The 24,513-nt window shown below is 40.7% G+C and overlaps 2 protein-coding genes across 4 annotated transcripts; one reads left to right on the forward strand and one right to left on the reverse strand.

Annotated features, from left to right (window-relative positions):
• The first annotated feature begins 1,650 nt into the window (after positions 1–1,650).
• Positions 1,651–11,502, forward strand: LOC307042208 (secretory carrier-associated membrane protein 1-like). 3 transcript variants are annotated; one of them, XM_079685973.1, is made up of 10 exons: positions 1,659–1,934; positions 3,175–3,255; positions 3,435–3,548; positions 3,677–3,688; positions 3,971–4,076; positions 7,110–7,238; positions 7,476–7,635; positions 8,258–8,359; positions 8,445–8,562; positions 8,973–11,502. In XM_079685973.1, the coding sequence occupies exons 1-10, from the start codon at positions 1,878–1,880 to the stop codon at positions 9,132–9,134; spliced, it is 1,041 nt and encodes a 346-aa protein (XP_079542099.1). In that variant the 5' UTR covers positions 1,659–1,877; the 3' UTR covers positions 9,135–11,502. The 3 variants fall into 3 exon arrangements, with proteins under 3 accessions (XP_079542101.1, XP_079542099.1, XP_079542100.1); XM_079685975.1 differs by lacking the exon at positions 8,258–8,359 and having other exon boundaries at positions 1,651–1,934; XM_079685974.1 differs by lacking the exon at positions 3,677–3,688 and having other exon boundaries at positions 1,663–1,934.
• A 259-nt stretch (positions 11,503–11,761) lies between these two features.
• On the reverse strand, positions 11,762–23,448 carry LOC307043583 (LHFPL tetraspan subfamily member 2a protein-like). The gene is made up of 3 exons (XM_079688110.1): positions 23,216–23,448; positions 14,664–15,364; positions 11,762–13,601 (listed from the first exon to the last, which is right to left on the reverse strand). The coding sequence occupies exons 2-3, from the start codon at positions 15,073–15,075 to the stop codon at positions 13,345–13,347; spliced, it is 669 nt and encodes a 222-aa protein (XP_079544236.1). The 5' UTR covers positions 15,076–15,364; positions 23,216–23,448; the 3' UTR covers positions 11,762–13,344.
• Between the last annotated feature and the right edge of the window lie 1,065 nt (positions 23,449–24,513).

A 24,513-nucleotide genomic window follows, 5' to 3' on the forward strand; every position in this document is an offset into this window, starting at 1 on the left:
CAATCACACCGTAGTATTCATGTATTAAGATGCCCACTTTTCAAATACATTTAGTCAAAGTTCAAAACATTTTCTAACAAATCTTACTTCATAAAAAAAGCCAAATAACTTATTTGCATAACAAGCTTGAAATAGACCCTTCATATTTCCCTTTATTGTAAGCAATCTGAGGTTTCTATATTAAGGAATGAGCTGCCAACAATTTTTGTAACAAAATAAATAAAACCCTAGTGACAGCTGTGATGGAGGCTGTTTTTTTTCCTTTCTTAAAGCATATTCAAGTATCAAGCATAATTGATCTACATTTTATTGAGTTGGTAACTTATAATTTAAGTTTCACTTTCGATTGGATGGTATAGCCCAGCGCAACCCCTTCGTCACACATGTTGCCACTTGTTTGTACCATTTTCAGGCGATTTGTGATCTGTTCTAGAAAAACAATGTTTTTAGGATTTCAAGAAGCATAAAGAACAAACAATGGATGTATTTTATGAACATTTATCCATGCTGGAAGTAAATTTAGATGTTTTAGGAGTGAGATAGAGATTAGTATCTAATTTATGCATCCAATGAAGCATTGCATGAAGTCTGTTGAAATGTAGTCTACATTTCATAAGAGGTGTAAAACCTGTGAGCATTTTAAATCGCATTTGAACGGAATGCTTATATAATCTGTAGTTGTATTTGTATTGTTAATTTAATTTGTGAACGAGGCGATATAGAGAAGTTAAGCTGTCATTATTAGGGTGTAAATTGTTATAAACTATTGGAGTGGTAAGCAGGCCTTTTGTTTTGGTATATTTGTGGAGTTAGATGGTCTGTGAGTGTTGTTCTATTGGTAAGTGGTCCTTGGTATTAAAAAGTTTGAGAAACACTGCTCTAAGTGGCCCAGCGCTTCATATATTTCTCTATATGTTGCCCTCAGTGAAAAAAGTTTGGACACCCGTGACTTAAGGTAAACATTTTTAAAATATTGTATTAAGGCAGGATTAAACTGGGGAAAGCAGGCAACTGCCAGAGGGTCAGGTCTACAGAAGCTAGAGATTGTAAACCAATAAAGTGTACAGTAATGCGATCGAAATGTGATCACGATTTGATCTAAAGCAGATCCAAATAATCAGGTTGTTCTTTCATAAGTGGGCCATGGGTTGTGGTGGGCCATGTGTTTTAAACCTAAACTTAAACAAAGACATGTTTATTTAAATGACCACAAACAAACAAACAAACAAATTGTGGGACCAGGCAGTAATCCAGCTAATGAGGCCTGATTGATTTTTGTGTCTGAGGGAATAAAGAAAATGCCATGTAATGCTTTGTGCACTGTACTTGTTGTAAACTTGGAGGCAGGATAGGTGGGCCTGCAACACTCACAGATGGTGGGAGATGGTAGTGGAGGACGTCAATAGGGTCCCAAAATTAAAGAAGAATTACAAAAAATGACAATCATGATTGAATGAGAAAGTGTGTATCCGACAAGTCAATATAGGCCTATATATTCCAATCTAATCCTCAGTTTTAATAATAAATATGATTTTTATATGTAAGACAGCGAGACAAAAGGGCATATTATTCTTATACACAATTCACTGTGATGTAGGCCTACTTTCCATACACAGTTCATGGATGTTCTGTACCTGTCAAGACGTCATGCTGTCCGCGATGCTGAAGCAGTGACGTAGGAAGTTGACGCTCATCACGCATCCGCTCCTGCCATTTTTGTGCTACTGGCTAGCTTGCTTAGCAAGGGGTCTCCATCAGCAGGAGGCGGAGAAAGACAGCGGGCAAACAGAGAGAGCAGTCGAATCAAGAGACTGAACCTTACCTGGAGAACCGGGGGGCTCTTCCACACAGGAAACAGTTATTAGAAAGGCTGTACAATGTCCGATTTTGACAGCAACCCGTTCGCAGACCCGGACTTCAGCAATCCCTTTCAGGTAGCCAACTGAGCCATCTAGCCTGCTATCCTACATACGCTTCATAACCCAATGAGGCCAGTCTTAGGTTACCATCCCTGCTATCTGTCCAAGCTAGTTAGCTAGAGCTTTCCCTGGGAAGCAGAACAAGCTAATCCTCATTCATAATATTCATCTCATCACTGACACGGTATATGGCAGCTCACTTAGTAAACGAGGCAGTAAAGGCTCAGCTAACAATCTGTTGCTGAGGATGTTTGTTATCAACGTTGCGATAAATGTATATAGCAACTAAGAACAAAGACACATGCTGTTAGCTAGCTAGATGCCCACCGTCAGTGATCACTTGCTGTCACCTGCTAGCTTGGTAAATAAGTTTGATAACTGAATAGTTACCTCTCTTATGAGCATTGTATGCTTAGAATTATATCCAAATCTCACTGGCACGCAGGTCTTGGACATTTAAACGTGTTATTGGAGTTCTATATAAAACACATCAGTGCTCTAATTCAAAAATAAACATCGCACACAACATTGACTAAAACATTGACTTCCTACTCATCTTATTGTGGCATAATATAAAAGGGTAATTTCTCTACATCTTACATATCTGATCGTACAGAAAAGGCTAGGCTATTTTGTATTGTAGGCTAGATGGAGGCAACAAGCTGTTTCTTTCGGCTATAGTTGAGTTGATCTTACCTTCAACCAAGACAGTCTGCTGCTCTTCATCCTAACAGCACCCCTGAGTGGGTGATTTAAATGTTAAGTCCCTCCCCTGCAGGTGTGGTAACCAGTGGGTGGAGTCTTGGTTGGAATGAAAATCAGTCAACTGTTGGCTCTTCATGTCACATGGTGCACCACCTTAAACTTCCATAACCTTACACCACCATAACCTTACACTGCTATAACCTTACACTACCATAACCTTACATTACCACAACCTGACACTACCAAAGACTGTCCTCCCTAGCAAACATGTCCCTGGTGTTTCTCAGTTCCCCTCCTGATCCCATTCCTAAAGTCTTAAATGGCCGCAATATCAAGACCAATTTACATTGTTTATTAGGTTATTATTTGTATTGTGTTGCATCTAAACCTTAGTCTCTGGTTCCACCTTACCTGCTGTCAACACAACATTAATAACTGACAAGAACAAGTGAATTACTGGACCAAGTGTTTATGCAGTCATCTAAAAACTACAATATATAAGCGTTTTGGTTGTAGTAGTACCCATCATGGTCCCTTTTCTGTCCTGTAGGATCCCTCAGTGACTCAGGTGACCCGGTCTGCCCCTCCTGGTGGTCTGGAGGAGTATAATCCCTTCACAGATGCCAAAACGGTCAGCTTTACTAAATGATTACCAGTTGTTTCTGTGCTTATTAACCTCATTTTATCCACTACCCTACTTCTCCCTTCAGCTACAAAGTGACAAAAAATGACTGTGGCCTAATTACACTTTAAATTTGCTGTCTGTCTTAAGGTTGCACATATATTAAAATAGTCCATGCTGGTTTACAGGCGGCCCCTGGGAATGCTCCCAAAGCGACTCCTGTACCTTCCCAGCAGAACACACAACCTGCCATCATGAAACCCACAGAGGAGCCGCCAGCCTACTCACAGCAACAGAGTCAGGTACTTGTTTATGTATTGAATCGCCTGCAGTTTTATAGCATATTTACAGTCACTCTTTATCTTTTAGTTTCTGGTTCACATTTCTTAATTCCCGTCATTCTTTCATCTGTTCTCTGATGGCCCAACAGCGGCGCAATGAGGTACTGTCTACCATCTTAAGAATTGTGTCTTTGTCTTGACTAGTGTGAATTCAGAACTTTCCCCAGCTTTTCTCATGCTGTTTAAATGTAGAGATAGGTTGAGAAAAAGCGTGAACCACAATAACACCTTGCCTTTCCAATTATAACCCCTTTGTTCCTCCTTCTCAAAATAGCAAACCCCTGAGCTTACCTAAGTGGAAAAATACCTTAACTACTTACCTGATTGGATATCATACCTCCTCAGATGTTGGACAGTCACTTTAACAAGTATTTCTGTGTCAGGACCAAGCACGTGTTCAGGCGGAGTTGTTGAGAAGGCAGGAGGTGCTGGAGAAGAAAGCGGCAGAGCTCGATCGTCGGGAGAGAGAACTCCAGTCCCACGGAGGAGGTCAGTCAGTTTATCTACTACTAACTCATCAACCTCAGTCTGAAGGCTCATCCCAATAAAAGCTTGGTTAATGACAATGTTTAGACTCAGAAAGTGGATGTGTTACCATAGCAACAACATCCTTTGTTTCTATTTGTGATTACAGCATATCTGTGAGTCATATATTACATTCAATACAAACATCAAACTGTGTTTCTTTAGACTGAGGGTCCATACAAAGTGGCTTTTTTTTTATCAATGAGGATAGAACGTATATTGAGTATTTTATATGTTTTTTTTACGTTCAGCTGATATAAGCCCTACTTGTTGAATATACCATAACTTTTCAGAAAGGCCCTGGTGTAGTCACTGATTTGTTTGTCAATATATGGTTGTCATAGAAACAAAACTCACATTTATTAGGGTTTAAGTAATGGCAGTGTCAACAGTGCAAATGTAAAATTAAACTTCACGGTAAAGCATTATTAGGCATTTTCTCTGAAGCGAATTATTGCATATATAATACTTGGATTTTGATGCAAAATACCTCTGTCATTAATGTTAGGGTTACCTTTAAGACTCACGGTAGTCATGTCATGATGTCATGAATGAGAAGAGAAAACTTGTGTTGTAAAACAAAAGGAAAGTAGGTTCTATCTCACACAGGCTCCACCCTCTACTGGACTCTATGGGTACTACTCTCATCAATGATACGCGAGCGTTCACACACTGAAGTTGTATAAACGTAGCCGGCCAATCAGGGCGAGCCTACCTGAATGCGCGCGCAGGTCCACAGTATATAAGGCGCTACGCCTCCTGACTGTCATCCTTTTTTCTTCAGCGAGCAGGACAACACCTGACAGAGAAAAGTAAAACGTTTGAAAGAAGAAGAAAGAAGTTATCGTACCTTCATGGAGTCGCCACTTCTAGAGACCCCGGGCCTGTCCTTCGTGCCCTGGCTTAATAGCAGGCGCCGATCATAGGCGGCACGTGAGGCTCAAGTTTGGGAAGGCTAAATAACTTTTTTTTACCTGACGCTGCCCGCCCCCAGCGTCTATTGTGATGGAAATCTTAGACCTAGTCAATACTGTGGAGATATACAATTAGAATGATCAATCAATAAACTGGTGAAACAAACAGAGTTGTCTTTCTGGATCTTTATTCGAGGCGCCTCGAAGGCACAAGTCTCACAGAGTACAGGGTAGTCTGCAGGAGTGTGCGCAATAGTCACCGAATAGCAAAGCTTATATACAAGATAGGGCGGGCAGACAGAGTTTTTGTGTAGCATGGCGGAACGCCTCAGAAATCTGCTTTCACACGGATGTTTCATATTGTTATTAGGCACCTGTGTCCTTGAGCTGTATAAAGTATAATGGTTATCAGAATATGGAAGTTCAAACTTTGTGTGAAGAGGAGTAGTTTCAACATAGTCTGCCAAATCAGCTCTGTGGCCTTGAAGCGCTTGAGAATAATAACCCTCATTAGAGTAAACAGATGAAACAGCAAATATGAAGAAATGGTACAGTAGTGTTAGACAATGCTTTCAGAAGCATTTGGTTTTACCATATAAGGTAACATAAGAAATTGCCACTACACTATAGAAAAGAGATCAACTCAGTGAAAGCAACGCCTGCTGACCAACGAGCTCAGTGTGCAGAGTTTTAATCTATCAAGTCATATTACAGGATAAAGGAAACACAGTTTAAACTGCCGTTGCAGAGAAGACGCCGACGTATCGCAATCATCATTCATATCACACTGATATCACATGATCAATCAGATCATCGATCATATAATATCACAATATTTCCTTATCTGAGTCAGCTGACCCGTAACTGGCCGTGCAACACTTACAGTGTCACATACTGTATGCAGAAGTATTATTTTAAGCAACACATTAAGTTCAAGAAACACTCAACTCAAATGTAATTAAAGTCAGATCTACTCGTGTCTTAGATGGGGCAGTGATATCATAAAACTGTTGTACGCTTTCAAACACTCAACCAGTTGTTCTACATTCACCTTGAAGGTGCAACTATGGGGCTTGTATCCTGGATTATATGTTTAAGTCATGGATGTTTAAAGTTCATGTTTGTTTAATATTAGTTTACTTTTCATTAATGAAGTATGACACTGCGCTGTCACTACACTAGTCCCTGTTTGTGATTGGTCAAATGTAGCTAACCCCGCCCCTTTCACGTGAACGCGCTCTCAGCTGGAGAGAGAAACCCTGGCCTGATTTACCGAGTTGATAACCAGTGTCGTAGGACCGCTTAGCGAGATCTCGTTTGTTAGGGTTAGTTAAGATAACTCAAACATATCCAGGGTCTGTTGAACTGGCTTCGTAGTACAGTATTTTACCAGGATGCTGTGACAAAAATATTTGGGAAGGCTTAGCCTTCCCTAGCCTACAGTACCCGCTGCCCCTGGTTACATATTGTAACAAGCACAGGCGGAGCCCTCTACCTAGGGGCCCTGTCTTTCCTAGGCTCGCTGAAGAGGGTGTAGGATGACAGTCAGGAGGCGTAGCGCCTTATATACTGTGGGCCTGCACGCGCATTCAGGTAGGCTCGCCCTGATTGGCTGGCTACGTTTATACAACTTCAGTGTGTGAACGCTCGCATATCATTGATTAGAGTAGTACCCATAGAGTCCAGTAGAGGGTGGAGCCTGTGTGAGATAGAACTAGGGTTACAATACGTAACCCCCCGTTTTCTACGAAGGGTTGCTAATCTAATTAAGGCATCAAAATACCCAGGCGATTTCGAATAAAAAAAGTGACAAATATTTTACTCACACTCATGCATTAATATTTGTTTGCATATTTCAGTTTATATGCCGTAATCACAATGCTTTAGATTTAACCAAAAAATTGCAAAATACAGGTTTCCTATGTATTTTTTTCATTTGCAGATTGTACTATACACTGTACATTTTGTTTCTATCGTTGTACACACACATGTTGCTTCAAAGTATTATACTTCATAGTATAACATCTAACTCTTATTCTTTACATTGCTTATCATTAAAACACTGTTGCCTTTGTCCACACAGGGCGTAAGAACAACTGGCCTCCACTGCCAGAGAAGTTCCCTGTTGGTCCATGTTTCTACCACGACATTGCAGTGGACATTCCTGTAGAGTTCCAAAAGACAGTGAAGATCATGTACAAGCTTTGGATGTGTAAGTGGAACACCCAACACACCCCTAATGAGCTGTATTGCCTCCTATACCTGTGACCCGTGATCACACTTGGCTTCTCTTCAATGCAATATATGGGATTGTGAGACTGCATTGAATTTGGACATTAAACACACGAGCACATCAACAACAAGGACATTAGAAAACAAAAATATGTGTAATTATGCTGAGCATAAATTATGATTAACTGTGTCTTTTATTTTGTTGTTTTTCTCCCAGTCCATGCATGCACGCTCTTTGTGAACATGTTCGGCTGCCTGGCCTGGTTCTGTGTGGATACATCTCGCGGTGTAGATTTTGGCTTGGCCATGCTATGGTTCCTGCTGTTCACTCCCTGTTCCTTTGTCTGCTGGTACAGACCGCTTTACGGGGCTTTTAGGTAAGCAGATACATGGAAAATAACATTGAGATTATTATTATTATTATTAGAGAAGAGTTCTCTGTGCACAGCCATGATGTATGCAAATGAAGCTTAGCAGTATGTGATCCAAGTATGAATAAAAATAGAAAAAAGCAGTGGCTATTTGACCTTAATATGCTCTTACTTCTTGAGGTTATTGATGCTCATTCTTTATCCTCTTCTTTTTTTCCAACTCTATAATGAAGTACCAAGTTAAAGGTAGGGTAGGTAATTCACTTCAGAAAAACTTTTTGTTATATTCCATGGAATGCTCTTAACATCCCGATAGCAATGAATAAATTAAAAGCTTTGAGAATAAATACATACAAATATTTCATCTGTGGAAGCGGTGGCGCTGTAAAAAAGCACGACCAATTGGCAGGCAGGTAGGCCAATTGGATGGCCTACCTGCCTGCCAGCCTCCATCTCTTGTGTACTTTCAAATTCTAGCTTACTTGTGCTGGTTTCTCCATTCTTACCTACCCTACCTTTAAGACATGAATAAAGCCAGACCTTCAGACATAAATTCCTGTTTAATGAACAATGCCTCTTTTTATTTAATAGCCCACTCTTACTACCTTGTTCTCTGTGTCCTCTACAGGAGTGACAGTTCATTCCGCTTCTTTGTCTTCTTCTTCATCTATATCTGTCAGTTTGGCGTTCACGTTTTACAAAGTATTGGCATCGCTGGCTGGGGTACATGGTTAGTAATTGTGCCTTTACTGATTCTGTAACTCTATGAGTAAGTGCTAAAGATTACTTAAATTGTTATTGTTTTGTTTTGGTAGTGGTTGGATCGCAGCTTTAACTGGTCTGAACATCAACATCCCAGTGGGCATCATCATGGTGCTGATCTCAGCTCTGTTCACTGCGCTGTCCGTGGGATCACTCATCATGTTTAAAAGGGTAACAATCACACAAAATACATATCAGCGCCGGCTGCGTTTCTACCTGAATAGCTAGCATCTCATTATTGGAGACTGCCCATGATAATAAAGTTAAAATATATACAAATAAGTTAAACACCATTGCTATCAACACTATAAATAAATGTTTGAATAGAGAGTGGGGAGATGCAATCTGACTAACAAGCTGACTGCATTATGAAATGTGAGTGCAAGCAGGCAAAAGTGACAAGAATAAACAGAATACTGTGCGTCACTACTAATGTTGAGACAAATGTCAGTGTTGTGATGAGCCAGGAAGTTAAACCTCTGCCTAACTGTATTGTGTTATTCTTCCAAAGGCATGCCGGGAGATTTAATATTACCTGACTTGTATAACGTAACTTATTTATATTTTTCTGCTCTTTCCAGGTGCACGCACTATATCGCACCACCGGGGCCAGTTTTGAGAAGGCTCAGCAGGAGTTTGCAACTGGGGTCATGTCTAACAAGACCGTCCAGACCGCGGCCGCCAACGCCGCAGCTAATGCTGCAACCAATGCTGCTCGTGGGGCCTTCAAACCTCAGCCATAAACAGAAGCGCCCACATACATGCACACATGCTCACAAATACAAGCATACACTCACACACACAAATGTTGGAGGTGTACAACTCTGGCCTTGCAGGCTCTCAGATCAAATTAATTCTATTTCTGAATGTTGTTATTCTAAGATTGGCCTACACACGTTGCTAAAAAAAAAGTAACCAGAGTTGTCCACCTTCACTTAAGATCCAGTTTTAGTAAAAACTCTCAAGTAGTTGAATCATCCACAAAGAGACTCAAGATGTGCTCTGAGTGTGTGGGATTTCATAACTTGCTCCTCTTTCCCCGTCCTCCTGTCCCGTTGAGGTGTTTCTAAGTCAGGCAGAGGTTGCAGTTCTAGTATACCTTATTTTTGTCATGGTGATGACCTCCAGACAGCTTCCTGCCTGGTACATTCAGTATAGATTAATGAAAAGTGATAATATGATCAGGGTGTTTTGCACATAGTTCTGTTTTCTTGGTCACAAAATGAAAGTACAGAGGGTGTTTGTATGGCTGGGCCTGCGCGTGAATGTGTACTTCACTTAACGAGAACTCTTTCATTTAGATCTGAAAGGTTAATCATCCTTGTCCTACATCTGTGCTTCTATTCTGAGATGAATACACTCCTGGTAATTCATATTAGTAAAAGTATTTCAGTACTATTTTATCTAGGACCTTCCTGCAGCCCTTAGCAGTGACTTATTTCTGAAATATTCCCTGTTTGTGAGCTACTTCAAACACCAAAGTGGGATAGCTTCATAAGATTTGATGAAGTGAACTGTGAAGTCAGTGCATGTCCCTGTTTGACTGATTGATGATGTTTGGATCTATTAGTGAAGACACACTGAACCCCCAGGTCAGCAGGGTCACCAGTTCTCACCACAAACCCAAAAGAGGGTCAGTCAGATGCTTTCATGGCCAGGTGTAACTAAAAAAGGACAAACATGAGAAATATCCACTTTTCTTTATGTACTTTAGGTTTGGCATTAACAGACTACTGTGTGGCTTCATCTCAGTTGTTTTTGTAGCACTTCACACTGTTTAAAACTAACGCTGCTATGAATCTTGTGCTGTGATTATTCTTTTGGAAAAAGACACATTCATAGGGAAGACGGAGAGAAGTGAACAGCCTTTCTTTGACGATGACATTGGTTTAGATTTTTCTAGAGATTAACCTGCATACATAAAAAAGTTAAACATTGATACTGTGTTTACCTCCACAACATAGCTAACACTCCATTTGCTTTTCTAAAGACAAAAGCAGTCAGTCCAGTTGTTTTTCCTCTGGCATAAGAAGTTTCATATCTAAATTGAACATTTAGTAAGAGAGGATTCAGTGGTATGACTAAATGAATGAATGTATATACAATAATAACAGTGTTATTCAGAACTAAGTTGTACAGAAATATGGACGTGTGTTATTTGTCTCGCTTTAGCACCTCGTAGTGGTGGTGAACGTCTGAAGCTGTGCACGATGACTGGTGATGCCGGTTTTACAAATGTATGGACCGAACATTATAGTGGATGAAATAATCTTGTGAATAGAACCAAGTTGACGATCAATGATTTGTTAGGAAATCAGCCAACGCCTCGACAGTATTGTTTTTGTTTGTTAATATTTTTGTTTTAAGTTCATTGCACTTTCTTGTTTTACGTTGAACTTAGTGCAAAAGACAAGCGTTTTTATTTATGGTGTAATTTAAGTTGTTTGCATTTTCCATTTCGTTTGGTTTGATTTTACATGATGTGTTATGTTTGTGTGGTTTTGTAATGACGTGATCATAGCATCAGCTAGATTTAAGAGTGTTTAATGACTTTGCAACTTGACCCTGCAAGATGTGCTGGAATGGATGAGAATGTGTAGGATTGGTATTAAAGGCCCTAAAGTGTTATTCTGTGCAGAAAAGCTGTGAGAAATCTACCAAATGTCCATATAGATTTGTTTTTAAATCTTGGTTAGTGATGTGTTCCCTTGCCATATTTTACTTTAAGATATTACTTTTATTTTGCTACAAACACCCACATGATTCCCATGTGTCTAAAGTTTTGAAAAGTTGTCAAATGAAGCCATGCCACAGAGAGTAATTTCTCGATGTATTTGGGCAAGTTGGTCCGCAGTATAAACGATGTATTTGAAGTTTGCTGACACATCACTTTTTTTGACCCGTGACCATGTTATTTCACTGAATCAGAGAAGAAACCTATTCAAAAAGGGACACTTGTATATTTTGTAAAGTTGAACATTTGATCCCCATTATCAATTACATGTAAAAAGAAAACGTAATGCACTCTTGTCTGGCCTTTGTTGCATGTGAAATAGTTTGAGTTTTGTATATTTATGGTATTAACATGGAATAAAATTTGAAAGAAATATTGATTGACTTATTTCCTGAAAGTTACAGAACTTTTTTTTTGTGTAAAAGATTGTCTGAAATATTTGCTTCAGATTAGAGTTAAGTCATCCTTTAAATCCTCTTGTCTGTTTGAATGTACAGAAGTCGACAGTAATTCAACCGAAACGGGGGGTCTACTCTTCGTCTCTAGGTGTCAGTGTTTCCTTAGTTTGATTTAAAGGGGAAGCAACATGAAAAAAGGAACTGAGAGAAAAATACATGTTTTAAAACTCATCACAGATATATTTAAAGAAGGCCTGGTTTATTTGAGTACAAAGTACAGACAGATCTCTCACACATATCAACCTCTCATACATGCGGCTTTATACAATGTGCCACGGATGCTGTTACCCTTTTGTTAATGTAACAAAACAGAGTACAGTCAACATATACATTTTAGCACAGACAGACTAGAAACATCTCATCCTCTCAGTCCACTCTCTCTCAAAGCAGACACAATATAGTTGAATTATTGCACATCTTATCTACAAATAATAAAAGTGATCACATGATGTTACATTTACAGCAACTTGATGAAGCAGGGTTAGGAAAGTTATGAAGCAATTTGAAATGAATTGAGAACCAAGTGCAAAATACAATACTCTGATCTCCAAAAGTACCAAACAAAACAGAGAGGTCTGCCCTAATCAAAGCATCACTGCAAACCCATTCATTTAGCAAAAGCCCAACAAAGCCTTTTCAAAATGTAACCGGTTCTTTTGGCATCTTTACAAACCAGATCTCGTCTGTGTGCTGTGTCGTAAGGTAACCTGTGATAATCTCTGGTGCAGCCTTTATCTCGCTTTGAGCAAACATCTCCTCATGAAAGTCCACCATAGAAAAACACATGGCGAGTCTCGGTTCTGTTCACACACTCTGCCAGTTAATAAGCTTTTAGAGACCCACAAACAATCCATTTAACAGGGAAACCACCTTTAAAGTGAATTATCCCTTAAGTGGCATATGGAAAGTTAGAGAGTCCTGCTGTGCCACACAATCAGATCATAAAGAAGTTTAGCAAACAAAACAGTAAATGTTTGTCACACACACACACACACACACACACACACACACACACACACACACACACACACACACACACACACACACACACACACACACACACACACACACACACACACACACACACACACACACACACACACACACACACACACACACACACACACACACACACACACACACACACACACACACACACACACACACACACACACACACACACACCCACCCACCCAAGCCCTTGTTGGGAGTCTAAATGGACACATCTGCTAGTATTCAGTGGTTTGTTACGTTTTGCAGGTGAACCGTGTGAATGAACATTATAAGGACATTATAAACATACGCACTGACTTGCAGTCATTAACCTGTCCACAAAAATGCTAATGACTCATCGACTACCGATTTCTTTAACTAATCTCCTGCTTCTCCAGTACAGTGGTTTGTTCATGGCAAAGATAATTCGAAAAATAAACACTATCTTGTTCAAAAACATTGAATACGTCTGCAGGTAATGTTCTTTAGCCTGCTGCTGTACAAGAGCATTTTTGGCAGTTCAACCTGCAGCTGTAGAAGGGAAATATACGTTTTACTTTGTCCATGTTTATCATTAGGTAGGATGATATTGGTAGCGTGATCTGCATATTAACATTTTGTTTTCAGGGCTTCGATTTTTTCAACAACCAGCGATCTCATCATAAAGAAAATTGCAGAAAGAAATGTCTGTTCTCCTCCACCGAGATCTAAAAATGTGTGTAAAAGAGAAAAGACACCAAGGATGGTTTCCCCAGGTTGTTTGAAGGCTCAGAGCAGGCAGATTAGACTCTTCCCTTCTTCAATCTCCTCCTGGACCTTGTCGCTGGAAGTGGCAATCTCAGCCTGTGCAGACAAAACGGCACACAGGAAGGACCCCAGCGTTCCTCCTATCGCGGCGTAGAAGGCCCAGCCTAGGGAACAGAGGGCCGGCCTAAAGGGCAAGGCCTCAGCGCCACAGTAGCTGATCACCTTCTCTGATCCCCAACCAGCAGGGTACAGCATGAGGCCCACCATCAGCAACAGGCCTGGAAGCATAGCAGAGGATGAGACCAGTTGTTTAGTCACGTACGCGTAAACATCGGGGAAGAAAGCACAAACAGATCACAGTGCAGCTGGGAACATGGTGACTCAACTCTGGGAAAGAATACATGTATTTTTCAGCTGACAAGCACTTGATTTGTGTTGACAGGAAAGACCCCATTTGACCACATGTCACATAATGATAGATTACCTACTTGACAGACATGAGCAATCAAACAGACCTGTGGCCATTGTTGTAGAAATATGAAGGAGACTTGGAGAGGTTTGGTTGGAATATCCAAACTACAACTAGGAACATTTTGAAGGAACGCAACTAGATGATGCCAATTTATGAACGTAGATGTTTCAACTTGTAAACTTAATAACAACACAAGCATTCCCTGAAGGCTAGGCATGATAATACAACCATCATAGGCTTGTATAGACATGTAACCACTATAAACTCTGTGTCCGGGATCCTAGACTATTAGCATTAGCAACGATAAATGCAATCCAGCTGCTCAGCATTTTGAGTCTCTCGATGGCTCTTCCCTACATTTCCTGAGATCAGTCACTGAAAAATACAGGTAGGATTATTGTAGCAACTTCCAATCTATTTCTTTTTTAACTTCTAATTTACTTAACTAACACAAAATATTTGATCATTTTGATCCAGATTTTTGTTTGACATCACATCTTTATATTGCAGAAGTCTGATCTGAGATCCTCATCTTGTTTTGTCTGGAAATAGTTGCCATTCAGTTTGGTGACAACATTATTATAAAGTTATAAAAATACATGATATCAGACATATTTCCATTGTATTTTCTGTTCACATAGTCCACCAGCCTTTTTTAAGAAGGACACAATAATTAAATGTCTGAAATTAAGATATATTGCAAAATACTTAAGTTGTTTGCAGTATATACAAATAATGTATATTATTGTAGGTTTCCTGTTGGCCCTGTGGTCGGATATCTCTTTATCTCATTCAAATCTTTCATGTCAACTCCTAATGAACACTTGAAGAAGTTGATGAAAAACATAAACTCAAACGGACATCTCACCTCCGATAGCCTGGAGCAGTCCACAGATGTTGAATATGCTCTTCTTCAGGATGCTCTGGAAGCACAGGCTGAAGATGGAGATACAGGCGACTCCTGCTAGAACTAAGATCCCTGCTGCCAGAAACAACATGGCCGCCTGCCAGAAGCCGCTGGCCACTTCTCCAAATGTCCGAGCGTAGGGCCCGCAGCTCACCCCAATTCCCCGGGCCCCAACACGAAGGCAGCGACTGTACATGCCGAGAGACGGCCGGTACTCCCCCGAGTCCACGCCCGCCCCGCTCGCACTAGAGTCCGAGCGGGGGGATCCCAGCAGCCAATCAGGGCTCATGAAGGCAATAAGCTCAGCAAAGGCCACCACAATGCTGAGTAGTGTCCAGAGCATAGAGCGGCAGGTTACAATAACATGGCACATGATGCTCACTCTTTCTGAGATGGTCACAAAGTAAAAAAATATATAATTCTTGAACCCTTCAACTGACTGATACTGGGGAGTTTAAATTCCTTTACTACAAAGAGAAGGTTCCAGTAGGTTCCCTGTTCTGTTCTTATCCTCTCTGAGCAGATGTTTTTCCTCCTCTCAGTCAGTATTCTTTGCTCTCGCCTCTTCTTCTTCTTTAATGGGGCAAGGTCTGGTCATCGCAAACAGCTACAACGCACCGAAGCAGCTTCCCTCAGCCATGGTAACGTTTGAGAAAGCACACCTATAGACACAGAGACACAAGAGGATCAGACACAAGCAGAATCTGTAAACTTAAAAAGGGGGGATAAGGGGGAGAAATGCCTGACACACGATAAGAAGGGTGAACGGCAAATGATTTCCCATCCACCATGAATCATCAAACTCCCTCGGGTTTGTCCTACAGGATGTTTAATGTCTTCCCATGGTAAGCTACTTCATATTCAGCCAGCTGTGAGTGTAGCATGAGCAACACTTTCAGATGTCTGTTGGACGATGAATCACACACAAAACTGCAAGTTTATACTGTCTTCATTTTACTTGTGACTACTGGCCTTTGAGTCATTGATTGTATCTGTGAAATGACAGGAGCCTTGTGTGTTTTGCAACTGAGCAGCTGTCAGCACAGATCAGCGCCGAGCTCTGTTACAGCATGTCACATTTCACAGTAACACACAGGGTAACATGCCAGATCCTAAATGCAGGGGCAAGCATCCACGTCACACCAACTGGAGTTCACTATTCAAATTACAGTCTGGATCAAAATCAAATGTCTTTGTTCTTTATTCAACAGCAATCAATACTTGATTACAAAAAAAAGTATAACTTGTAACAGATGACTTGAGTGCTCAATGCTGCTGCATGTGTGTCTGAATTTGATTCAGGGTGGAACTCTGTGTATTTGAGTGAGCGTAAATGAGTCCCAATCAGAGTGACTGTGATACTGTTGCTATGTTATGATACAGTTGCCGTGACCAAACTGGCCTCGACACAGCTATGGTCTCATGGGAGCACCGAGGCTTTCTAAGAAACCCTCTGATGTCATCATCCAGCATTATCAAACACACAGGAAAGTGTGTGGGATCTGGGTTTAAACACAGCAGGGTTGACTCTGCTGTTATAGCTCTAGTAGTATCTATAGAATCTAATTCAATGATTACCTCAGCAAAATGCCTATTTGTTTAATCTCATTTGAGGATTGTTCCTGTTTTTAGTTGAGGATTACTTTCTCTTGTGACGTTCCCATCAGCATGAGCATAATTATTTTGTAACAGAGGATGCAGTAGAGGTCAGCTTCCCAGCTATAACTTTGATAAAGCAACTTTAAAAAATCTGTGATGATGTACTGATGTATTCTGCTCCGCATGGATTTAGCTATCTTTCCTGCTCTGTAATTAGATGATGTTGTCCATATTCTCAATTCCACCAACAAAGCTCTGTTTTGTCGATCGATTGTCCCATGGGGGGAAACAGCTCTTCCTACTGAAGTAAAGCTCCCTTTCAACTGCTGACAGTGAGGTTTGTAACAGGATATTTTTTCTAGAAAGAGAAATTGCTGTTAACTATAAAATGAAAGAAATTCTTCAAAGCTTTCACATTAAAAGTGAAGGGCAGCTAAACAGATGAGTTGACTGTTATCATGTTAATGCTCTCATTCTAACTGAATGTGTGTCATTTTGTTGGTGATGAAAACTTCTGTCCAAAAACTTTAATTAAAAGTCAGTCTGGTGACCTGAGGGGAATGAATGTGGTATTAGGTTATCCATAACGTGCACGCCTCCAGTCAGGATGGTAAATCATCCCACTACATCTGCAGGGAATGAACACTATCCTGCATGTTGTCTGATATGATCTGAGTCACAATTCCCCGGCCTCAAACTAAGAGCATTATCTCATGCAGCTAAAAGTCTGACTGATTCATCTGAGGCCGGGGTCGAGTAGAAACCAGCAAAACAGAGTCACAGGCATGACAACATCTAAAGAGCTAAGGTATGAGATGTGAAACACTTAAGATGCGGGCATAACTCAGTTCAGCGAGATTTACTCATGTCTGCACTTCACGGTTGTGTTTTCAAGGAGTTCTGCTGTAGTTGTGACAGGTTTGTTGTGCTCCCAGTTTGCTTTGTCTTGAATTTGATATTGATGCCCATCTAACATTCACCGTCAAGTTTGTATCTTACCATCTACTTTGCTCAAGCGGAATATCACAGGAACGTCTCTGCTTAACATTGCTTTATTCTCATTCTACAATTTTGCATCCTAATTCAAGATTTCAAGAACCCTCAGCCAGAATACACTGTCTACATATAATTACCCAGCTTGAAGATAAACTGAGGTACATTTCAGTTTCAACTGAGCCGAATGTTATAGCAGACATGTAAGACACTATAACGACAATATTATCGGCCTACAAAGGCAACGGCCGTAACAAGCAGGAAGCAAACAGGAAGCATTGTTGTATGTCATGATAAACTGCTAAAAAGTCTTTCAATCTGAATTTTCTAGCAAGTTTCCACCAAACTTATAAAAAAATGTTCTGAAGAAACATGTTTGCGTTTGTGTTTCTACTTCCAGGAATGACAGCAACAAGAAATATAATCAGATGTTCATATTTGAACTGTGTTTATGTGTTTGAGGGTGGTTTGGGGTGTGCCCTATTCTATTCTAGTCCATTCCAGGCCTCCTCTCAAAATCATAGCTGTCCTTATTGTCATCAAAGTTTCCATTCAGCAGAAGTTTCAATGGTTTCAACAACAGCTCTCACTCTGCCCGGCCGTCTTTTAGCACTATTTAAAGCAAACCTTAGCATTACAGCAATTACTGATGTTGTGTGTGTGCATCCTGAATAAACATATGTGTGTAAATGCCTATGTTTGTTTGAATGGGTTTTAGTTTTTTAGCCACACTGTGAACAGTCTTGGATTCTCAGTGAACGTTAAGTCTTCTGTTTACAGCAGATTATAGCCCCTCCAGGCCGGGCATGGTGCTCTCGATTGAGACTACAATGCCCTCAAATTAGCAGTTCTGCCTCTTTAAACTACCGGGATGGAGCCTAAACATGCCTTGTCAAGGTAGTCAGAAGGCACAGTGTGTGATCTCCCCCAGTACTTACAGGAAATATCTTCACTCATACCTCATCACGGCTCTCTGTAGTCTCACAGAGGACTGCACTCAGAGGAAGGGGGAAACATGAAAGGACTTTTTATTTGTATTAGTGGGGCAAAGAGCAGAGAATTTAGACGAAGTATGTTGTCTTCGAGGATGAACATTATGATTCTAACACCTTCATAACCCAATTAACATATTTATTTTTTATTTAAAGAATCAGTTGTGTTTAAATGCTATATATTAGCTGATCATCTAAATATGAATACATCTTTAGCACTTTTTGGTGTTAAAATCATTTGAGTTTGAGAAATCTGGTGATTTGCTTGTGTGTATGTTTTTGCATGCTTGCATGTGTGTATGTGTGTGTTAGGGTGTATGCTGCTTTGTCATTAAGCGAGCAGAAAGGTCACTACATCCTGAAAGTGATGAATACTTTCCGCTTGTTTGCTGGTTGTTAAACAGACTTCTGGGAAAGTGCTTGAACAGCACTTCCTTGGTAAGGTCAAGTCTTTTTGTGTGTTTAAGTGAGCGCTGAGGGAGGAGTGTTTTACACTTCGCGGCACATCACAATTATGACTTATTCATAACCCCGCAATCAAGGCGCTGTGGGTGAGAGGTCTCGGCCTCCAAGTTGCTTTTGATAGATATGTATCTTAAAGAACTGTCAGATCTTTTTTACTGCAGCTCTCCATGTGCCTGTGGAGACACCGACATAGATATGCATTATCACTAACACTGACAGGTCATGGGGTCTTGTGTATCTTTCATGAATCCTCCACGATACTTAGTTAACTGATGATACAGTAGATACTATACAAGATGAAAGGAGTAATGTGGTTCTGCATCTGATCTGGACCGGCTCATTCCCACCATAGACTGTATAAAGATTCCCACACTGTTTTCATGTCCTGACAAAAACCCAAGTGCTGCCACACAGGATTATATTCATGTAGTGAAGGCCTGGAGCCAACTTACACACAGTTCTCCAAACCTTCATTGAGCCGGCCAACATGAACAGTGTCCTTGCTGCTATGAGACAAACTTCCTCTTTTGGAATTCACAAAAAATACAAACCACGGGCCAGCAGCCAGCCATGTGGACTACAGGTTTGGCTGTGAAAACTTTTTGGCCAGGCAGCCCTAAAGTATATGCTCAATAACATGTCTACTAATGAAGCGTCAGTTTGAGTGGAGCCCTTTCAAAGCCTCAAAGCATATGAGGGTCAGTCGGTTGGCCGTTGGTTAAAGGAGCCCACTGAGTAGTAACTCTAGAGTAATTGGTCCGAGATATCAGCAAAAGCTCTGGTAGCATGCCAATGTGCTGAGGTAATGAGGGCCGGCCGCTGTAGTGTGCTCTTGAGAGTGAAAGTGAATGAGGACTGAAGGTGGGTGGTGCAGAGATCTGAAGCTCAGTTGACCCAGATTGTTCTTCAAAGAGGTGAGACACAGAGTTTGAGATAAACAACTCCATTGATTTACAAAAATAAAACAATTCTGAGAGATGATGGAAATTATTTTGTTTCTCTATAATGGCAAGAGCGTGTCCCTGTTTAGGAAAATGTATTCAAGCTGTTAGATCCACCGCCCAGATCCGATGACCCCCCAGTTGATCTGGGCTGGGAGGACTCGATTAGCTCATTTTCTCTTGACGCACAGATCCTGTACCAGAGACCTCAAACCAAGGCAATCTGTTCCCCAAGCTGGTCTGCTCTGGTAATGCATCTGGACCAGCCAGGAGGAAGGCCCTCAAACCAAAACCACATAAGAGGCTGCTTCACCATCTTCAGGCTACACACAGCTACACAAACAAAATGTGTATGGTGAGGAAATCACAGGCCACTGAGGGTTTCATTTCCATCAGTATCTCCAAGAATCCAAAAACCTAAGAGATATGAAACAGTCAGAGTTGGGCAGGACCAAACATATCCCTCTTTCATAAAAGAATGCCGTTGAGCTCCAGGTGGAGTGAGGGAGAATGAAGCAATGTAGCTTGAATACTGAACCTCCCACACACCCATTACACACTCAACTCTCAATATCTCAATAAATGTCATAGTCATTGGAAAGGGAAGGCTTCCCATTCCTTATAAAGTATCTGTGCTGGCATGGCAGAGTGGATGATGTAAGAACAGGCAAGCCATAACACCAGTCCGAATAGAGACGCCCATACCCTGCAGAAATGCCTCATGAACTCTCATTTATACCTGCTGAACAACAACAGATCAACAATGTGCTCCAGTTGCCCTTAGCAGTGTGAAAGTAGATCTGTGAACTTAAGAAACCCAAACCATCAGAAGTAGAGAGAACAAAGCCTTTCGAACAAAAGGATGGAACTTGCATGAGGAACTAATGAGTTGTACATCCCTTTGATTGTCACACCGAAGCCTTAGGGTGGCAAACATCCAGCTGCTCTCACAGTGTGCTACACACAGAGGACAGAAGACAAAAGAGTCTTGCAAAACACAACAAACAGACAGAGATACGTTTAGCTCTCTCAATTTTCCCAGATAATGTGAGGCAACTCAAGCTGCTATCCTAAAGAGCTCGTTCTTGCTAAGCATAACCATGTGAGCCACTGCTTTGGTAGCCCTCCATAAACGGCGAATAAAAGAGTTGCAAGAGGGAAAATGCTTCCCATGGATAAACACTTACCACAAGTTGTGTGTCTCATAACTTCTGTGAGTGATTGCAGCCATCAAAAGCATATTTGTTTGCTCTGGAGTTAGTTTGGATGTATTTTACAGACCCAGATTAAACACTATAAAACAATTCAAGATGCTTAAAGCCATTAGTTGTTATTCTTTGACTGTGTATTGAGATTAAAGACATGGCAGAAGTTTCAGCTTTCAAATACAACGAGGTGGCTTGAGGTTTTCGATGACAAAAGGGGTCTGTAGAAATGTACACAACAAGTGATGAGCCCTCCACCAGTGTTCTGAAACAATACAACCCACTTTACTGACGCACAAACATATAAATAAATATACAGCCATAAACTGTGAAAGCTGCCATCCTGTGCTCACTTGTCCAAGCTATAATCGCATCAAAACGCACGACTTCCCTAGAGGAAAGTATCAGCCAAGCCTGTTTGTGTGCATGTGTTTGTGCCAAAAAGCCTGAATAAAATCGGCCCACTTCATCTGGTGCCACTCAACTTAAACAAAGGCTGCACAAAGACATGCCGACGCCGGCCCCCTCACGCACTCTTCAGCTCTCAAAGACATGCCACCGTTGGCCCCGAATGCACTCCCTCATTCTCAAAGGCAGGTCGCTTTGGCCCCTAACCTATTCAATCTGCGCAACACCCCGGCCTTCACTCCCCGCACTGACTCTGCAGCAAAGCCCCTGAGTGACCCTCGCATTTCACTGACACAAAGACAGGAACTACATGGCCTTGCTATAGCCCATCGTCTTTTCTTACTTGTTTTTAAGATGATGGATGCCAACTTTTCACTTCTTATTTTTCTTAAGAACTCTATACTGTTCCTTAGTGATGTTTGAAGGACCTCACAGGTGTTTTGGTTAATGTTGAATAATTACTAACTTAAAGTTGCTTATACTGGTAGCTGCTGGTTTCCATACAATATGAAAACGTGCAGAAGATCAGTGTACCTCTAATGAAAAGTACTTCTTAGTCTGAGAAAACTGAACTTCAGGATCCATGACAGATCATTTCAAAATTGCAAGATGGAGAGGGACAGTAGTGTCCTAGAAGATAGGAAATTCATCAAGTAACCTAAACCTTCAAATAACTAGTAAGAAACTAAGCAACAATGTGAAGAACTGCCAATGAGTAATACATATTATAACATACAAGGAGTCTTTCATTCTCTGGTAGTTCTAATCATAAATCACGGTCAAGTTCTTCATGGATTCTTCTTCATTAACTTTCTGCTGATGTTCCAAATACAGGGGACGAAATAAATCACAGAAGAGGCATAGTAATCAATGTTTTCTATATCTGGTAAAAAAATCTCTATAAATCCAGTTGACATATAGCCACAAGACAGTTTTTAAAGCATCAACATTTTTCTTTTCACTTTTGAATAAAACCTCCCTCTATCCATTTAGCATTGACAAGTTTGCGCTTGTCAAAACTAATTCTAGGAAAAGGAGGCAGGTGAGAGCAATCCCACTTAGATAATATACAGCACAATTTCATCATAAAATCAGTCCTGGAATGTATTATATTTAATACAAAAACTCTGATTTGTAACAGTATAGAAGTGTAATAGCACTGAATGGGTGGTGATAATTCCCTCCTCTCATCGTGTCACTTTAGTTTGTCCTTGAACTCAGCTAGTATAAACACTGAACCTTTTCCTGGTTTTGTTTGGTTTATGATGTTGCACCACTTCCCCTCTCAGTGCAGTGTGTGTCAGGCAGAGAGCTCCATGGTGGCTCTCACACAGATTGACCTCCTCCCTGCACCTCAAGGACATGGCCTTGTGTGGTGGAAAGAGCAACTTAGAGCAAAAAGGCTGTTGCATGGACATGTGAAAGGTGGATTAAGTAATAATAACAAAAAAATGCTATAGTTAAGGTTCTAGTGGAGGCGATTTCTCTAATTGCTACTGTGCTGTGGTGTCAAATGCTGCAAGATGGTGTCCCTGAACACCAAGTTGTAGAAATGTCACTTTCTCCAAATCCACATTCATCAACTACCTCCATTCAAATTGTATGTAGGTGGCTGCTTCAGCATCTGAATCAATGAAGCATGCACACTTTCTCCATAACAGTTGGGAATACATAGATATGCAAAGAGGAGCTTGACTGAGAAAAAAGTTTAAAGTAGGTGTTCTGACAGTTAGAATAACTTGAACGTCAGCTAGACTTCTTGCATTGAGTATGCCAATCAGAAAAAATACCATTTCGTAAATGACACTTTCAGAAACACGAGTTGAATCTACCAGCCAAAAAGGAGATGTGTGAAATCTTAACGTAAAAGAGCTAAATTGTGTTTGCTCGTCGCATTGTCTTCTACTCACAGAGCCGACGTGGTATGATGTTGCAGCCGACGTGAAGGAGCCGTCCTCTGTTTTGAACCGCTGCTGTGTTCCCGGTGCAGCCCAGCGCTCACTCACTCCAGGCTCCTTTCTTCAGGACGTTTTCTCTTTCCTTCTCCCCTCACATAGATCCATCCCACCACCGTCTGACGTCGCCCTTTCTCCCCTTCTCTCCTCCCTCGCACTTCTCCCTTCCCCCACTCCGTTTGTCAGAGAGAAAGAAGAATACAAGTTGCGAAGATGATGTCAAAGATGATGACGACTTCCTGAAACGCGACTTCCCAAAAACTCCATGAAACTTATCCAGGCTAATTTAGTCACGCTTTTTTTTCAGCTTTTTCTCAGTTTCAAGTTCTCCTTTTTTTCCAGTGTTGCCTACTTATAAGTAAGCTCACAATGCATTTTCTCACAGGTCAAAGGCAAAAGTAAGATTCTAAAAAACTTCAAAGCAACATCCTTTAAATATGAATGATTTGACCTGATTAACTCTTTAAACATTGCCAGGTATAGGTTCTTGAATTTGTATTTAATTATTATTATTTTTCATGTCCATGTGTTTTGATGGCTTTGGATCTAAAACAGTAGTGTCTCCACTGTAGCTTTGTTTAGCTTCATTAGGCAGCACTAAGTAACAAGAGAACACACTTCATTATTTTCTTCATGTGAGGCTCCAGAAACATTTTTAAATCATAAACTGTGTCTCCTGTAAAAAATAAACGGTGTTATTTCTTCTTGAGCTACAGACATTAACCACACAGTGAATGTCACTGGGCCCTAACTGCATGTTTTGAAGGATGTGTGTGGCTTGTAAGCAATGGTCAAATGTTGACAGTGATACATTTCTGGAGGAAGTCCATATAGAATCTGTTTAGAGTCACTTGGAATATCAGAATATCCTTACAGACAGGTTTGTTAAACATGTTCATGCTTTTATTTTGTGCAGAATGGAAACAATGGTCTTTTCAGCTCTCTGCATTGGCCTCTGGTGTGTTTTGGAATCATGTTTAAAATATTCCTCCTTGTCTATAAGTCTGGTTTAAATCATAAAGCAGTCGGCTTACAGATCCAAGAGTCCAAACTAAAAACATGAAGCAGCAAAATCACAAAATGTAATTCAAATACTGCAGCTGAAGAGGACTTACTTTAAATCTGAATAAACTGGTAAACTCTTCTACTAAAAATGAAATATTAAAAACGTACTCCTTTATCCTTCTCGCTCCTCTATTTGTTTCTCTTCCTCTTGAACCTTTTTTTAGCCTTTAAAAAAAATCATTAATGCC

Source organism: Notothenia rossii (assembly GCF_949606895.1).
Source record: "Notothenia rossii genome assembly, chromosome: 6".
Lineage (NCBI taxonomy): Eukaryota > Metazoa > Chordata > Actinopteri > Perciformes > Nototheniidae > Notothenia > Notothenia rossii.

Coding starts and splice junctions, on each gene's coding strand:
- LOC307043583 (XM_079688110.1), bottom strand. CDS start 15,075: ATGTGCCATGTTATTGTAACCTGCCGCTCTATGCTCTGGACACTACTC. Junction 13,602..14,663: donor ACTGCTCCAGGCTATCGGAG/GTGAGATGTCCG, acceptor CTATGCTTCCAG/GCCTGTTGCTGATGGTGGGC.
- LOC307042208 (XM_079685973.1), top strand. CDS start 1,878: ATGTCCGATTTTGACAGCAACCCGTTCGCAGACCCGGACTTCAGCAAT. Junction 8,360..8,444: donor ATCGCTGGCTGGGGTACATG/GTTAGTAATTGT, acceptor TTGTTTTGGTAG/TGGTTGGATCGCAGCTTTAA. Junction 8,563..8,972: donor CACTCATCATGTTTAAAAGG/GTAACAATCACA, acceptor TGCTCTTTCCAG/GTGCACGCACTATATCGCAC.